The sequence below is a fragment of the Protopterus annectens genome, chromosome 1.part1 (genome assembly GCF_019279795.1).
Source record: "Protopterus annectens isolate FY-2018-M chromosome 1.part1, PAN1.0, whole genome shotgun sequence".
Taxonomy (NCBI): Eukaryota; Metazoa; Chordata; order Ceratodontiformes; family Protopteridae; genus Protopterus; species Protopterus annectens.
This window is the reverse complement of record NC_056726.1, coordinates 1,130,248,351-1,130,267,819: the sequence shown is the minus strand read 5'-3', so window position 1 is coordinate 1,130,267,819 and position 19,469 is coordinate 1,130,248,351. Positions and strand designations below refer to the sequence as shown.

General features: G+C 41.6%; 1 protein-coding gene across 1 annotated transcript in view; it reads right to left on the bottom strand.

The window, feature by feature from the left end:
- The window catches only part of LOC122815687, a 364,725-nt gene that overhangs the window by 77,760 nt on the left and 267,496 nt on the right, over positions 1-19,469 (bottom strand). Inside the window, exon 7 of the mRNA XM_044088392.1 lies at positions 10,606-10,729. Coding sequence (XP_043944327.1) covers positions 10,606-10,729 — 124 coding nt within the window. The remainder of the gene's footprint in view (positions 1-10,605; positions 10,730-19,469) is intronic.

The window sequence follows — 19,469 nt, the reverse complement described above, 5'->3', positions numbered from 1 at the left end:
ACTGCAAACTGGGAGCAGCCATAGACTCCCCAAGTGATGTCACAAGAGGCTCTCACACAAACAAATGATTGATACCAAAGTCATGGCCTTAAACTCAATGCAACAAAATGTATTATCATCCCTTTCAGTAAAAGCGATCTTCCTGCTAACTACCACATCAACAGAAACACCCTAAGCATGCACTCAGTGGTGAGAGACCTGGGTACACAGGTTGATGACGACCCTACCTTTGATCACCATGTTTCATCAGTGGTAAGAAGGGAATTCTATATTGCTAATCCCATAAGTAAGGGCATTGCCTCCAGAAAAAAAGAAGTTATAACCTCCCTGTAGTCTTCCCTCATCAGGCCAATAATTAAGTACAATGCCCCTTTTGGTATGTACCTTTCCATGCACCTGCAGCAATTGGAGAGAACACAAAAGTTCCTCACAAGGAGAATTCAAGGTATTCAGCATCTGTTCTGTGTGGATCAACTGAAATCACTGTCACTTTACTCCATTTCATAAAGACTACTCAGGAGTGATCTCTGCCTTGCGTATAAAGCAGTCTCTGACTCTGCTTTACTGGAAATGCTGCATATCCATAAGTATAATGGCTCCTGGGATACTCACTCTAAATACCTTTATCTGGTATGTGACATTAATAGAACCTGCTGAAGGGACAGGATTGTTTCTCAGATGTTACCACAGCTGTGGAACAGACTCCAATTCATATCAAGCAGAGCACCTCTTTGGCCTTTTTCAAGCACAATCTGGACGATTAGATGGGTAATCGTAAATTCATCCCAGGGGTTCCACCTGCTTCTCTCTGGACAGAGGCATGGACATATAAGAGAATTTAAGTACCTTTATCTGCTCTTTTTTTTTTAAAAAAATACAGTATTTAAATTGATTTTAACTGTGTGGAAGGAATATTAGCTGAACTGGAAGTTAGTCAGTGTTTGCTGAATTTTGTTATTTGCTAGTAATTACAGGTGTGGGGGTAGTCACATTCTTTGATTTCCTGTCCTTGCCTATTTAAGTGGTACAGTGTGAAATATTTTCTGCTTAAAAACCACAGCTTTGGCCGGCTAAGAACTTGCTATATTCAACTGGACGTATAAGAGAATTTAAGTACCTTTATCTGCTCTTTTTTTTCCCAAAAATTACAGTATTTAAATTGATTTTAACTGTGTGGAAGGAATATTAGCTGAACTGGAAGTTAGTCAGTGTTTGCTGAATTTTGTTATTTGCTACTAATTACAGGTGTGGGAGTAGTCACATTCTTTGATTTCCTGTCCTTGCCTATTTAAGTGGTACAGTGTGAAATATTTTCTGCTTAAAAACCTCAGCTTTGGCTGGCTAAGAACTTGCTATATTCAACTGGATGTATAAGAGAATTTAAGTACCTTTATCTGCTCTTTTTTTTACCAAAAAATACAGTATTTAAATTGATTTTAACTGTGTGGAAGGAATATTAACTGAACTGGAAGTTTTCACTCTGCTCTTCAGTTAGTCCCACCCACTCTCCCTGTTTTTGTTTTGGTGTTAATCTTAGTGGCCTTGCAACTGCCCGCCCCTCTTGTAAATTTGTGTTTGGATACTCCTTCTGGGCCCATCTCATTTGCTCACTCAACTGAGTGCAGTGAGATCATATTCTGATTTCAGGCACTCCTACTGTGTACAAAGAGAGCATCTGGGAAACAGAAAAAAAAAATTTAAGCTTGTTTCCTGCCTTTCCTGTTAAGTGGTATAGACTATTTGTAGGCTTCTGAGCCCCAAGCCCTTCTGTGTTGGAGGGAAGCCTTCTAGCTTAGTTTTGTTTTCTTATAACTAGCCAGTTTTCTAGTTTCAGCACTCAAATCTGTTTCTTTGATCTCAGCACTTGTTCAGAAAAAAAAAAAAAAAATGTCATCTGCTTTTACTGTACTTGTGTTTCTACCTACTTTATTTTACTTTTGCATCATCTTAAAAGTACTCAATTGTATTTATTACTGCTTGGTGTAACTCATTCTAAGCCTTTTGGTTTAAACACTTGGGCTTCGGACCAGTTGTTTTGCACTGAGAGGGTTTGTGGTCTGCACTGTAGTGGCAGAACAGGTAGCTTACATCCTTCTAGGTTGGGAACTGCTGATTGAGGGCTCAGTGTCTGTTATTCTAAAAGTGTATTAATTCTGGTTTAATCACTTGGGCTTTCAGGCCAGTTATTTTACATTAAGAGGGTTCGTGGTCTGCACTCTTGTGGGAGGAGAGGCTGGACTCTGCCCTTCTGAGCTGGGAATTTCTGGTTGAAGGCTTATAGTGCATGCATATCTGAACTGCTTCTTACTGAAGTTGGTGCGCCTTGTTTGCTGTGGCATAGACTGGATTCGGGCCTGCTGGATCTAGCTTTGTTTGTGTAACTTGAGCACTAATCCAGGCATTCTCTAAAGTATTCAATTGTATTTATTACTGCTTGGTAGTAACTTGATTAAAGTGTAGCTATCATTCTAAGTCTTTTGGATTAAGCACTTGGACTTCAGACCAGTTGTTTTACATTAGGAAGGTTTGTGGCATGCACTGTGGTGGCAGGACAGGTAGCTTTCATCCTTCTAAGTTGGGAACTGCTGATTGAGAGCCCAGTGTCTGTTATTCTTAAAGTGTATCAGTTCTGGTTTAAGCACTTGGGCTTCAGGCCAGTTATTTTACATTAAGAAGGTTTGTGGTCTGCACTCTTGTGGGAGAAAAGGCTGGACTCTGCCCTTCTGAGCTGGGAATTTCTGGTTAAAGGTTTATAGTGCCTGAATATTTGAACTGTATCTTACTGAAATTGGTACACCTTGTTTGCTGTAGCATAGACTAGATCCAGGCCTGCTGAATCTAGCTTTGTTTATATGCTTGTTGTTTGTTTGCTTGATATTTCCCTGGAACGCTAATTCCACATAATACGCGGCTTATCAGCGCTTCTGTGGATCACTAGTGATATCTGCATTGCTTACTGTACTTATTTCCTTGTTTCACTTGAAAGAAAGTTACTGTTTGTCATTTTTGCATTTAAGTTACCTGTAACACATTGCACTTAAGTTACCTGGCACTTGCTCACTAAAGCAATTATATAAGTCAGCACTAAAAATTAAAAGCACTACACCCTCACTCCCCACTGGCCCTGGTTTTCAATTATTAAGGAATTCCCAATATTATTCTAGCATGTCCAAAGGTCAGTTGTCAATCTCCTCTCCGGTCCAGCTGGTAAATCTGGGAATCTTGAGGCAATGTTACAACTGCCTCATGTACACAGACAACCCTCTCCTCCTCCCAACAAATTCCAACACATGTGAGAGATACAACCATATAGCCAAACTGGAGGCTAAGCTCTTTCAACTCAGTAATGGCATAACCAGTCAGGAAGAGAAGGAAACCACACTCACTGCAATTCCAGTCTCACATAGACCTACCACGACAGCAAACCAAACACATAATCACACAAAAACATACTCGGAGGCTTTAAATAAAGATCTGCCGAAGCAGCAGAGACCTCCAATGCAGACACCCAAGCAGCCGCTACCCCAAAACAAAACACGTGCAACACATATCTCACAAAGCCAGTGTGCCAAACAGTCACAGCCATTAAGACTAAACAACACACCTGATACACTTGTAATAGGTGACTCTATCGTCAGGCACACTGACGTCCCACTCACCAGGCTGAACAAGGAGAGGGTCACGGTGAGCAGCCTGTTGGGTGCTAGGATCCGCCACATAACACAAGCACTCAGGTCACTCCAAGGCAAGTACAAATATGACTCAGTCATTGTCCATGCTGGTGTGAATGACCTGAGACATACCTCCCTGGACTACATGAAAAGAGACATAAAGGAGCTCTCTGAGCATGTAGCCCAGGCCGGTATGACCCTGACCTTGAGTAGCATCTTACCCTCACCAAGAATGATGCCACAATATGAAGACAAGATGATCAATTTCAACAACTGGCTTAAGTACTGGTGTCATTCAAAGGGGATCCAATGCCTGTCAGCTTGGGATGATATGCTCGACAAGCCACGATGCTTCGCTAGGGACGGCTTGCACCTGTCACCCCTGGGCTTTCGGATATTGGCAAAGACTCTTGCTACCCCCATAGTGCCTTTTTTAGGCAAGGCTCAAAAGACAAACTCACCTCCATAGGTCTCACAAGGGATAAGAAACTAAGAGTAATGCTACTCAACGCCAGAAGTCTAAACCTCAAGATGCACGCACTCGAAACTCTCCTTAGCATGGAGAACATCAATATCTGTGCAGTAACAGAAACCTGGTTCAGGGCTCCCGAGAGCACCCCAGCACTACCAGGTTATATCTCATACCATTCTTTTCAGCCCCAAAACTTGGACCGAACCACAAAAGGAGGGGGAGTATCGATATTCATCAAAGATACCCACACCTCCAGGTTGGTGGCAAAGCACGAAGCATCAGAGACTATCCATGTGCAACTAACAGTGGGTAAAACTGCCTTCCAGTTTATAGCCTGCTACAGACCACCCTCCCAAACCCAGGAACCCCACTCGGCCATCCTGAGAACACTGGAAAATATGAAGGTCTCTCCAAACACCATTATATTGGGTGACTTCAACTACCCAAATATAGACTGGGAGCATTACTCTATCTCCAACATCCTAGCCCAAAGGTTCCTAGAATTTATAAACTCAAATGCTATGGAACAACTTGTTACCACTCCCACAAGAGGGGAAAACATACTGGACCTGATCATCACCAACATGGGGACTCTATGCTCCAGACAAGAAGTGAATCCCTCACTGGTAAGATCAGACCATAAACTAATCTCACTGGATATTCACATCCCGACCCCACCCCCTGCCCAGAAAATCACAGTGAAAAACTTCTCTAAAGCAAATTTCACACTCCTCAAAACTGAGGTGGAATCCTTCAAAGCCCCCGGGCCTGTGGAAAATACGGCCCAGACCACAGAATCCTTTATAAACGCATTCTATGAACACCTTCAGGAATGCATGGATCATGCGATCCCAAATAAAACCAAGACCCAATCCTCCAAAGGCAGACGTCCTGTCTGGTAGACCCCAGCCATAAACAAACTATACAATAGAAGGAGGAAGCTACTAAATGATAGAGCAAAATCCCAAAAAGGGAAGGCATCACTGATCAGTATTAGCAAAAAACTACGGGTACACATAAAATTGTCTAAGGCCAGCTTCGAGAGAAAAATTGCACAGGACACTAAGGATAATCACAAGGCTTTCTTTAGTTATGTTAGGAACCTGGGTGGTAATTCCCAGATATGCTCAGAATTAGTCCAAAATGACAAAAAATACACTGAACCCACAGACATTGCCAACATCCTAGCTGATAGGTTCAGCGCAAACTCCCCCCCCTCCCCACCAAAAGGGCAAATATCTATCCCAGCTGAGTGCTGCCCCCCTGACATCTCAGATGCTCAGGTAAGAGCCGCCCTCTCCAAAGCAAAAAACACAGCATCAATGGGACCAGATGGTGTCCCGGGCTGCGTCCTACATGAACTCCAAGAAGAGCTAAACCCAAACATAAAACTACTGTTCAATCTCAGCCTTACTACAGGATATGTGCCCAAAGAGTGGTGTACAGCAACAGTGGTCCCTCTCCATAAAGGTGGTGCCTCAACGGATCCTGGAAACTATCGCCCCATAAGCCTGACTAGCTTGGTCTGCAAAGCTATGGAAAGGATCATCATGGACCTCATAAATAAAGATATTGGGGACGTACAGACACTGGATCCTACCCAGTTTGGCTTTGTTAAGGGCAGATCCTGCCTCTTAAACCTGGTTGATTTCTTTGAAACGGTCACCAAGGCCATTGACGAGGGGAAGGTGGTCCACACAGCCTACCTGGACCTCGCAAAAGCCTTCGATACAATACCCCACTCGGGCATTATAGATAAGCTCACCAGCTTAAATATAAACCCCTATGTCACTAGATGGATTGCAAACTGGCTCAAGGACAGAACCCACATGGTTAGAATTGCTGGAGCCATGTCAGACTCCAAACCAGTTACAAGTGGTGTCCCACAAGGCTCAGTCCTGGGACCTCTCTTGTTCGGTATATATTTCTCGGAGGTACAGGCCAACACGGAAGGACTGTGGCTGACCAAGTTCGCAGATGACTGCAAACTGGGCACCATAATGGACTCTCCAGCTGACACAAGCATCCTCCAAAAGGGCCTCATAGAAACAGACAACTGGTGCCAGAGCCATGGCCTCAAGCTAAATGCCAAAAAGTGTATAGTCATCCCCTTTGGCAAAAACAAAATGCCCACAAATTACCACATAGGTGGTAATCCATTAAGTACAGAAGAAGTAATTAGGAACCTGGGGACCCAAGTTGATAGCAATCTCTCATTTGACAACCACGTGGCCAAAGTGGTTAGAAAAACATTTTATATAGCCCACCTAATCATGAAGGGATTCACATCTAGATCAGGGGAGGTCATCGTGCCTCTTTACTCATCCCTCATCAGGCCCATAATTGAGTACAATGCCCCTTTTGGGATGTACCTTACCAGACACCTGCAGCAACTGGAAAGACCCCAAAAGTACCTCACCAAGAGGATCAAAGGGCTCAAACAGATGCCATATGCTGCCCGGTTAAAGAAACTTCAGCTCTACTCAGTGGCATACCGCCTGTTCAGAGACGATCTGTGCCTGTCGTATAAAGCCATGTCCAACCCGGAATTAATGGACATGCTGCACCTCAGAAAATCCAAATCCCATCGAGCTACGCTCGAGAGACTTGAACCTCAGCACTGAAATAAATAGGACATGCTGGAGGGACAGATTCATAACCCAGAGGCTCCCTTCACTCTGGAATAAAATCCCAGTCCAGGTTAGGCAGAGTCCCTCATTGACTCTCTTCAAGAGGAATCTTGTTGAGTGGATGGGAGATCGTAGGTTTACCCCGGGTATCACTTCTGTGTCACTGTTAGACAGAGGCACAGTATACTAACCTCGAAAAAGGGCATAGCAAAATAAATTTAAAATGGGTGGCGAAAGCCAAACACATTCTGGCTAGGCTTATAAATGCCCTACGGCAGATAGCCTAGTATGAACCTATGAACCTATAATAGGTGCTAATCATGGAAACAAGGGCAGAAATTGGCTAGGCTTGTAAGGGCCCTAGGGCCATTAGCCTAGTAACTTTGTATGATCCTATATAATTATATTGTGTAGTTTAGTAGGTAGATCAGTGATCGTGATCTCAGTTTCACAGATATAAGGTTGGGGTTTAGTGCTGTCCTCCCATGTCATGGTGGTGGGAGGTCATGGCTGAAAACGCAGTTAGTAAATGAATAAATTAATCATTAATTTAAATCAGACAGCTTAGGCTATTATGCAAGTCTGTTACAATATAATCAATAAGGTGTTAACATCAAACAGAATAAATTAAATGTATCTTACTGAAAATGACCACCTTTGAAAATTGGCCTTGTTGGACTACTCTTAACTCTTGATTGCCCATATCTGTATATGACATTTAAAATATATTGATATGCTTTCAGTATAATTTGGGTAATGTTCCCCACTCACACAGAGATAATGCATTACTTTCATACTGAGAACAGCCTATAATGAATTACAAAATGTCCTCATGGTCATATTTAGCAAACTGCAGCAGAGCTAGCTTCTTATACTATAATCTGGAATAGTAGTTCCACTCTAATATACAACACTTTTTCACTTAAAGCAGCCATAATCTTCACTATCTGCCCTGCAATCATTTTACCAAGTAGTCCACTGAAATGTATGATTATGATATGAGGCAGCCCAGACCACTGTATTATTATTTTTTTTATTATTTATTGTCATTGTTGACTAGGTAGGCAGGCTGGACCTTGGAGAGTTTTTGGCCATGACCCTGGTACAGAGAAGCATAGTAGATTACAAAGTTAATATGTTTACTAATACAAAATACAGAAGTTACTATTAGGTTATAATAATAATATAGGGCATTCGTCTGTCTCACACAGAACAAATACATTGCTTGACCATTGAAATTACACTCAGAATATTAATAATCTACCTTCATAGTTGTATCAGGCAGTCCATAAAGCATTCAAAAATGTATAACCACTTACACACAATGAGCATATTGACTTCCATGTGAAGGCAGCCTTTAATGTGTCACTGTGATTCTCAGTAGCCATATAAGGCAGTCATCCCCACCATTGTTGCTCTGACTATTAGTTTCATTAGCACCCATGTGGTGTGGAATGTTGCACCTCTTACAGCCTACACACATCCTTGCATTCAGAGCATGTTCTGAAAAATCAACTTAAAAAGCATAACATAATCAAAGCTTTTCGATCGCCGGACATCCTAGATTAACAGTTTTAGTGTCATTTTGTTAATAAATCCTTGCCCTTTCTAATTCTGCCTATTATCAAATGGTAAGTCACTTATTTAAAAAGTTAGGCCCAAGAAAGGTCTGGACACCATAAGGTGTAATGGGTGTTAACTGGAAGTATACAAAAAGGTGCTATAGGCTTGAATGAGTAAAAAAAAATAAATCACTGTTACCTCATGCCAGTGTGACATTCCCTAACTGCTCACTTACTTTAACATTTAATCTGCTGTCACTGAAGACCACTTGCTACTCAGAATTTATCCTTGTTTTTATCATTAAAACAGAACAAACAAAAAATTAATTAATTGCATACCCCCAAAAAATAAAAGAACCTACTGTTTTGCCAGTGTAATGGCGTCAGTACTTATCATTAAAGTGAAAATGGTGCAGGCAGCTTTTATCATCTATTTTGCTCATGTGTTTATCAGTAACTGAGAAGAGAGGTTGAGAAGAGAGCGCTGCTAAATACTGATAACAGACTATTCTAAAATAATGTCAGCACCTGCATCATATCGTAAAATGCTGCTGATTAGCTGACCATGACTTGTTAATAAGCCACAAGAAAATGTCAATAACATCTCACTTCTCTTTTTAGGTTGGATTAATTTTTTTTATCATTTTTAATTGTAAATCGTTCAGCACAAATTAATTGTAACAATTTACAGATTAATAATGGACTAATTTTAGACCAGGGAAATATGTGAAACTAAGTTTTCTCCACATGTGATATAGAGGCACTGCATAAGATGTTACAGAAGGTAGGTTTTCTCCACATGTGATGTAAAGGCACTTTATGAGATGCTACAGAAGGTAAGTTTGCTCCACATGTGATGTAAACGCACTGTATGAGATGCTACAGAAGGTAAGTTTTCTCCACATGTGATGTAAAGGCACTGTATGAGATGCTACAGAAGGTAGGTTTTCTCCACATGTGATGTAAAGGCACTGTATGAGATGCTACAGAGGTGCGTTTTTTCCACATGTGATGTAAAGGCACTGTATGAGATGCTACAGAAGGTATGTTTTCTCCACATGTGATGTAAATGCACTGTATGGGATGCTCCAGAAGGTAAGTTTTCTCCACATGTGATGTAAAGGCACTATATGAGATGCTACAGAAGGTAAGTTTTCTCCACATGTGATGTAAAGGCACTGTATAAGATGCTACAGAAGGTAGGCTTTCTCCACATGTGATGTAAAGGCACTGTATGAGATGCTACAGAAGGTACGTTTTCTCCACATGTGATGTAAAGGCACTATATGAGATGCTACAGAAGGTAAATTTACTCCACATGTGATGTAAAGGCACTGTATGAGATGCTACAGAAGGTATGTTTTCTCCACATGTGATGTAAAGGTACTGTATGAGATGCTACAGAAGGTAAGTTTGCTCCACATGTGATGTAAAGGCATTGTATGAGATGCTACAGAAGGTAAGTTTTCTCCACATGTGATGTAAAGGCACTGTATGAGATGCTACAGATGGTAGGTTTTCTCCACATGTGATGTAAAGGCACTGTATGAGATGCTACAGAAGGTATATTTTCTCCACATGTGATGTAAAGGCACTGTATGAGATGTTACAGAAGGTATGTTTTCTCCACATGTGATGTAAAGGCACTGTGTGAGATGCTACAGAAGGTAGGTTTTCTCCACATGTGAGGTAAGTTTTCTCCACATGTGATGTAAAGGCACTGTATGAGATGCTACACAAGGTAAGTTTTCTCCACATGTGATGTAAAGGCACAGTGTGAGATGCTACAGAAGGTATGTTTTCTCCACATGTGATGTAAAGGCACTGTGTGAGATGCTACAGAAAGTATGTTTTCCCCACATGTGATACAAAGGCACTGTATGAGATGCTACAGAAGGGAAGTTTTCTCCACATGTGATGTAAAGGCACTGTATGAGATGCTACAGAAGGGAAGTTTTCTCCACATGTGATGTAAAGGCACTGTGTGAGATGCTACAGAAGGGAAGTTTTCTCCACATGTGATGTAAAGGCACTGTATGAGATGCTACAGAAAGTAAGTTTTCTGCACATGTGATGTAAAGGCACTGCATGCGATGCTGCATTGACACGAGAACTACTAGTGATCAGAGATGTTGAGAACAATGCTTTTCATCTGGAAGTAAAATGATTATACCTGTGACAGTTGCTGCAACCATTTAAAACTATTACTTTTAATGTTTGCATTTAAAATACTGAATGAGAAATGTATTCTTTAGAATATGGTTACATACCAGATATATTGGAAATCTCTCCATCTGAACAAGGGATACAATCAAAGCAACAAGCTGCCTGTCCTTGCTGCACAACTTTTCTGTATCCTGGATGGCAGGTTTCACTGCACACAGACTTTGGTACCTGAATAACACATTAAAAAATGACATTAAAAGTGGTAGCACATTTAAATATATTTACAATGTAGTTTCATTATTTGATTAAACAACAAGGATTATATAAAATGTATATATTTATATATGCATATCTATCCATTTATCAATCTATATATTTATACATACTTTCAGTTGGCCAACTAACATGTATGTCGGCATCCTGAAAGCAAAACACTCTCCCAGGGATTTATGAAGCTCGGCGCAAGGACGGCGTTAGGCTTGGGCCAACCATGCATTGTAGAGATGGCACAGTAGTGCCATATGCATATTAATGAAGGAGCGCTGCTGCCAAATCCACGTGCAAAGGAAATGTGCGCAAGTTCATGGGGTGTGTCGAAATGCTGCACGGAGGCGTGGACATGTCGGCTGTTTACATGCAACCTAAAATGCTGAATAGTACAGCCTGCCTCCAATAGTAATCACACCTCTCACTGTCCGTGGATACTGAAATGTATGCAAAGCATGCAAGACAGTTTTGCAAACACAAAAATAAGAAGCAAACACAAATGCACGTAGCTGAATATTGAGTCCCCATCCCTCGAACAAATGACATTTAAAACCCCGTGCCCATAATCTATTGTAGTGTTGATAGTTATACCAAGTGGAAGCCAAACGCATTGTGTTAGTTCGCTGCCAATAGCTAAGTCTAGCCCAATGGTCAGGGTTACCACCTGTCCCACATTGTGAGGGACAGTCCCCCTCTGGGCAGTTGTGTCCATACCAAAAACCATTATAAATGTAAAATATCCTGCAATCGTAGGACATAATTATGTCCCACATCTTATGTAATAGTCACATACAATAGTTATTTCCATATGTAACATACCTACATGTTACAAGAAACAGAATAAGCAAGTAAACGAAAAAGAAGAAGCAGCTAAACTGCTACAACAATAAGCTGACATTTAGGCATAAAACAAAAGTATTATCCATTGTACTGACCGTGGCTATGTGTTGGCCTGTAAAATCTAATGTGTGTCCCGAATATATCCCATCCTGGCCATATGAAAAGGTGGCAACCCTACCAATGGTCAGAGCATTCACACAATAACTGGCCAGCCTCTTAATCCCCCCTAAAACCAGTGACCTTTGGAGGAAAGGTGGTGAATTACACTGAATGAATAATGACAATAATTAAGAGTAATAGATGTCTTTTACTTCATAAAATAAGTATTAATACATATGCTCTGATTCTGTCAATGTTTCAAGTTAATAGTACTAATATTTTAAAAGTGTCTGTGATTGTCCCTGATTTGTCCTTGCCTTGTCCCTGATACTGTTGAAATTAGTCCCTGAGTGGTTTAGAGGTCTGTACACATATGTACACAAACCAACTGTCACATTTGTTGCCAGTACTGTTGAATACCTGTAGTGAAGTCATATATCCTAGCTACCATCCATGCGGAATGTACCACGGATGGTGTAGTGGTCACACCGGTAACTAAGGTGTGTCTGTTTCTGGGTCCAAACCATGCAAGGGCCGCAAATTTTATGTGATGGCCAGAATAATGGTATGTAGGTGTATATGTATGTGTATGTACAGACAGATATATATATATAAATATATATATATATATATATATATATATATATATATATATATATATATATATATATATATATATATATATATATATATATATATATATATATATATATATATATACTCTCTCTCTCTCTCTCTATATATATATATATATATATATATATGATATATAGATATATATAGATATGTATATATATATATATATATATATATAAATGAACATGGTCACAATAAAGCAGTTGTAATGAATGTGAAGGGAAATACCAGCGGAACCCCCCACCCGGTATTATGTAGTGCCGACATATCAAGATGGTCAGGGATGGGCAAACTCCTGCATCTGTAAACACACGTAGAATGATAACATTGGGACTAACTCTGTCTACATGCTAATTCTGACTTTCAAACGGGTACAGGGCTGTTCCCGTCTCCAGTCAGACAAGCCTAAACTCGGACGACCACAAACCCCCAGACAATAAAACACGCGTATGTGCCAGGACTATAAACTTTGGAGTTCTGAATATCCTCGGAGTGAGTAAACATGCAGCACGGGTCCAGAGCAGTAGCGAATAGGGAATGGTGCATGTGTTGTACTGAGGTTTTCTCAGCAGGAGAATGGATGCCTGCTGTGTAAGTGAAGTGTTGAAGCATGTGTTCGGGTAACTATGAACCATGGGTATAAATATAAATGAAGCAGAACCCCAATAGTGCAGTGATTAGAGCATCTGCCTAACGTAAAGGCATTCCTGGTTCAAGTTAGGCTATAGCACATATCATTTTCCTTGTGGAATGAATGTCACTGTGCTGTAAAGCCAACATTTAAACATGTAAAGGTGAACGTGTGTGTTTGCATGGGGCCATTAACCATATTCCTTAAATCAAAGTGGTACTGTCATAATGAATAAGGCACACATAAGCACAAATAAGCGTCAGTAAAGATATGTAACTCACAGTAAGCATATTCGAGTGTGCCTGCGCGGGTGTAAGCAGCTCCCAGCATAGCAAATGTATGTTTTTATGTACATATGTAATTTATATATATATGTATATAGATATATATATTTATATATATATATATATATATATCATACACACACACACACACACACATATATATATATATATATATATATATATATATATATATATATATATATATATATATATATATATATATATATATATATATATATATATATATATATATATATATATATATATATATATATATATATATATATATATATATATATATATATGTGTGTGTGTGTATAGATATATATCCATAGACATGAAATATATATATATATATATGTTGTGTCTTTTGGCTTTTTCCAGTTAGGGGTCTCCACAGCAGAACTCCGTCCGCTAATGATTGGCAGTAGATTTTTACGTGCCGAGCTGCCAGCCCTGGCGCACAACCTTCAACAAAGGTACGCCCATTCACGCATGTCTCCACACAGAAGACGCTCTAGCTGAGAATCGAACAGGGCAATGTCTTACTGTGAAGCGACAATATATATATATATAAATATATATATATATATATATATATATATATATATATATATATATATATATATATATATATATATATATATATATATATATATATATATATATATATATGTATATATGATGAATGAACGCCTTAAGAATAAAGCATACACAAGGGCTTTGAAGGGAATCGAGAGCAACTAAGGTATTATATAGTGCTTGCAGCATATATCAGATAAAGCAGCCCAAGACTGAGCAGAGCACCGCTATTCACACCACAGGCAGGGTTCTACCAGTGGGCATAACATAATTGAACTGCTACATCTACATTACACACAGACGGACTGTAGTCCATGTTGGGACCACCCACACTTTTAAACCGCAGATGGTCATAATCCATAACACCAGCAAAGGCATGTATGTGAAAATATAAATGGCGGGACACCCTGTGAATACACGAGGTGGGACAAAATGTGTGTAGGGCCCCAAACGCTCTGGAGAGGGCAATGTGTAAAGGTGTGTCATGGCTGTGATATCAAGTGGATAATGGCTGATACGCGTGGAAACTCAACATGGGTGGGTTGGAGGAACTATGGGTATGTGATTATGGATCCAGGAGTGCCAGGGTTGGTTGGGCCTGTTCCAATGGACCGCCCCGTGTAGGTCTGCTAGTACGTAATAGGCATATATGCATACGTACATGTAGACAACTATATGTTGAAGTACATTCTCTGTAACACATGCAGTCCATTTATTGACAGAAATAATATGAATGTGCACAGACAAAGACAGTAGCTGGAATAATAGGCTGTGCAGATGAAGAACAGGTCAAATGACACTGTATCACATCCCAGTTACCATCGGTAATCCGTACATGAACATATTGCGACATCTGTCTGCTGTATAACATGCTAAATACTGATTACAAGATAACCGGAGTGAAGTGTTGGTGTCATAATGACTAAGGCAATAGTATGCTGGTGAAGCATATAAAACCCAATACATGTGTAAGTGAGTATGACCGGAATGTATTGGTCAATGGACACACAGATGTATATAATATACACATATTTATATATATATATATATCTATATATATATATATATAATATATTATATATATATATATATATATATATACATACACATGTACATACCTAGGTTACATTACAACAATTACGGGTTACATATGTTGAGACCGGGCATATGTTAGTGGGGGGTCCAATAAACAAACGTCTACCTCCCACACACACCCCCCCCAGCTTGGCCCGTGAGACATACAGACACGCAATAAAGGTAAATACACCGCTGCTTTCCAGACCAATGGCAGGAAACTACCAGTGGGAGAGATCTGAAAGGTCTACATGTTAAACATGGATCACGGGGGTCCTTTGTGGGACACCAAAAATTTCCCTTTTAGGCAAAACTGTGATGATTGATGTGACCAGGATGTAGCTGTACACGGAACAGTACATTGTGCAAGTCTGATAACATATGGGTTGACAAAACGTACGACATGTGTCCCGACACGGGGAGAGTGGGCAGTGTGTAGGGGTGTGTTCATACCCCAACTGTGCTCACAGCAAGGATGAGTGCTGTAGAGGGGTGTCAGGTAGGGGAATCATGGGTATCCAATCATGGGCCTTAGTGTGCAGGTGTTGGTTTGCAGAAATGTATTAGGCCCGCCCCGTGGAAATAATTAATATTCCTATGTGGGTATAGCAGACGCCCATACCTCCCAAACCTTAAGAGCGCATCTACTGGATAGTCTGTAAACCATTGGGGGAACACATAGGGACTATATCAGTGAACTGTACCTGATTATCATGGACGTCTGTGATTACGAATCAGAATCTAACACAGTCCCAACTAAACCCTTCCAGAACTAGTGAAATTAGGTGGACAGGTGGCGGAATACATGTAATGATTATTGACAACATGTATGAGTCATAAACAGCATGTAACTCGACAAATGTGTATGAATACATATGCTCTGGGACTGTCAGTGTGTCAGGTTAATAGTACCAATCATCTAAATGTGTCCCTGAGGGTGTTATGCAGTGTCCCTGATTCAATGTTCATTCTTCCCCATTCATATGTGAGGTCTGCTAGTGAGGGAAAGTGCTTATTCTGCCGACTACCTTAGGTAGATAGCATAATAGGTTGGGGTTACCACCTGTTCACCTTTGCGAGGGACACTCCCCTTTGGCCATTTGTGTCCTGAAAAATAAATGTTAGTATGGCACATAGCCTGTGATTTAGGGCAACAAATACATATATTGTCTGTAGTGGTTGCATAAAACGATTATGTTGTATCTAAAACACCTAGATGTTATAGGAAACAGTATTAGCAACTATAATGCTACAAGAATAACCTTTTATTTAGGCAAACCGGTGAAGTAGTCTATTTTCTACTGGCTGTGGGTACGTGTTGCCCTGCCAAATCTGACATCTCTACATATAGGTCCTATAGGGCTGCCACCTTTCAAAATGGCCAAAGTGGGACCTGCTCCATAGAAATGTCAGACGTACCAGGTCAGAACACACCTGCAGCCATGCATAGTACAGAACTATATGTATTTGCACAAATAAAAGCTTAGTCTAGTAGCAGTCCAGTTGCTTATGCTACTTCATATAACATACAGAAGTGTCATATATACAATAACTGTAATATGAAACTATTAGAGAAATGTAAAATATAATATTGTCCTGTAATCTGGACATTTGCTATGTCTTGATTATTTTCACATGACACAAACGCCTAAGGAGGGACTATCCCATGCAAAGTGGGACAGGTGTTAATCCTAAAGTCTCACCTCGGCCAATTTAAAAGGTGGCAAACCTACAATAGGTATGCGGTAGCATGACCCGGCAGACGGATGTGGGTCCCAAAACATATTTACTTGTCTGCATTGCCAAGTATTGGTTCCCATGTATCAGCCAAATGGGAGCAGATTGTATGAGGAACACGCATATAATATGATTAACTCACTGGACAGGCTGCCGATTCCATACAGTCGAATGCCATGCTGTTGCCTAATGGTCAGCCATACCCGATAATGTAGTTATGTAGTCCGATGTAATAGGCATCACAAGGGATCGCGCCCATCCAGCATGAGTGAAACATGTAAGCACTAGTATCGGTGCATGTGCAAGTGAGGGGGCGAGTGGGTGTAAGCATGTTTGGCTACCAGTATGTGAGTATTGCACTGGTAAAGAAATGTGGAGTTTAACAAAGTGTAAGAAGTTGTAACCAGAGGTCAGCAGTGCTTAACACCATGCAAACCCACACACAACCGCTCCTAACTGCTTCAATGTGCCTTACTCACTAAGTATACAATGGGCTTGTTGTGGCTGCAAATAAATAACCGTCCTTTGCAAGTGTTGGTAGCAACACCCTGCGCACACAGCTAATGTGAATTACCAATACACCATGGCAAATATACAGACAATAGACAGTACCACACACGTACCATACAGCACAGTCATCCAACAGTATAGCAATGTACCGGCAGATATGTCCGGACCACTGGTGTTTGCAGACCCGGTCGTCTTGTGTTTACATGTGTGAGCATGCCCAGTATGACCATTCCACATGTTGTCGACTGACATTGCCGTCATACCTTCATGTGTTTGAGCATGCCCAGTATGGTCAACTGTATCGCATGTGTTACATGTCCAGGTAGTCAGTACTGTGGAGCCGACCTCTGCGTTGTACACTGACAGGTGGCATGCTGTGTCTGCAGGGTATCCATCGGTCATGTGGCATTGAATGTTGCTATATTTCTGCACAGCATGGTGGGACATCCGACTGTATCCACATTCCTACACAGCACCGGGGGCGGGAGCGCACCTGACTGTTGCTATATGTGTACGTTGGAAGGGGGCACACCTAACACTTGTACACTTTTGCTACTACAGTACTGGTATGTCAGGTACTCCATTTCAGTGTGTAGACCTACCTATTTTGCTGGCTAGAGGCATACCAGTGTACTCCAGATCTTAGCTTTAATTACCAACATATTAGTTTCAGATGTCCTAGCCTTCACAACCTACATCCAACTGCCTTGCCTGCTGTAGTCTGTCTGTGTGGGTCTGTGGGGGGGGTCATCCATTGGCCATATTCTGAGGCCATAGTACAGCATTTGTCTGTGTTGGTCTACACCTGTCCAGCTGGTTGAGACTTGTGTGGGCTGTATGGACACCCATGATGCTCAGCCCATTACCTGCAGTGGGTTATGACACCCTGTGTACTACTGGCAACTATGGTGACCCCGGTATGTGCTACAGATGTCATGGTACCACTATGGATATCTACTGTCTGCTGCCTTAACATTCGGCCACTAAATTCCCTTGCATGCTCACATCCATACCATAGCTACAGGTAACAACACATTCTAATACAACTGCCAATTGGTAGGTAGATTGACTTACCTTGAGGGTGTGCCAGACCTGAGGATGGTGCTGGAGGGCTGCCTATGTTGGATGCACATAGTGCACTTCCTATACATGGCTGAGCACAGGTAGTGTCATGCTTGGCATCCCTTTTACTGTCTGTGCAAGTCAGAGAGGGTGACATTCCCTGGGTACCTACTGTGTCAGTGCATATGCTATGCGTTGCCTCTTTGCCAAGGCCAGGTCATACTGGGCACGCCTCCTTCCACCTACTAGGTCCAGCTCAGGTTGTTCCTCCTCTGAGTCACTCTGTGCCTGTACAGGCCTTGGCATTGGTGGGGGGCTGTGTGGCCCTGCCTCATGCTGTTCCTGCTGCAGCTGTTTCCGCAGGATCATATTGTGCAGCATAGCACATACCATAACAATTTGGGTGCATGTAGCTGGTGAATAATGCAAGGCTCCACCGGATGTGTCCAGACACCAGAACTGTGACCTGAGCATCCCAAACACACGCTCTATTATATGTCTGGCCTGTGCGTGTGCCTCATTATGGCGTAGTTGTTCAGGTGTGTGTGCATTTCTGATGGGTGTCATCAGCCACGGCTTCAGTGGGTACCCAGCATCCCCCACTAGGTGACCATAAGGGATGTCCATATTGGCAAAGCTGTGGTACAGCTGCGTCAGATGCCATATATCAGAATCATCATAGCTTCCAGGGTAGCTGGCACACACATTTAGTATAATTCCCTGGGCATCGCATACGACCTGGCAGTTGATGGAGGGGATGCCCCTTCGGTTAATGTAGGCCCTACCATGCTCACCGGGTGGTGCTTTGATGCATACATGCATGTAGGCTATAGCACCCACTACTCCAGGGTAGTCTACCATTTGGTGGAAGAGACACATATTGCTGGTCAACACCTCACGTGTGTTGAGGAAATGTAGATGCTCACTGGCATGTGGTGACATGGCATCCAGGAACTGGTAGAATACCCTGGAATCAGATGACTGTGAGATCCCCATGATATCCCCAGTTGTGCTTTGGGAGGTACCTGTGGCTAGTATACCTAGGCCTACACATACCTTGGTATCCACTGGGATGTGTTCTCCTCGGCCTGTTTGATGTGTCAGGTGTGGCCGGCACAGCTCAACAATCTGCTGTAGGAGGTCTCTGTCCACCCCATAGTGCTCGACAATCTCCAGCTCATGTAGCCCCTGGTAGGTTACCCTGGGTTTGTACAGTCTTCTCTGTCTCCTCACTGAGGGTTGTCCG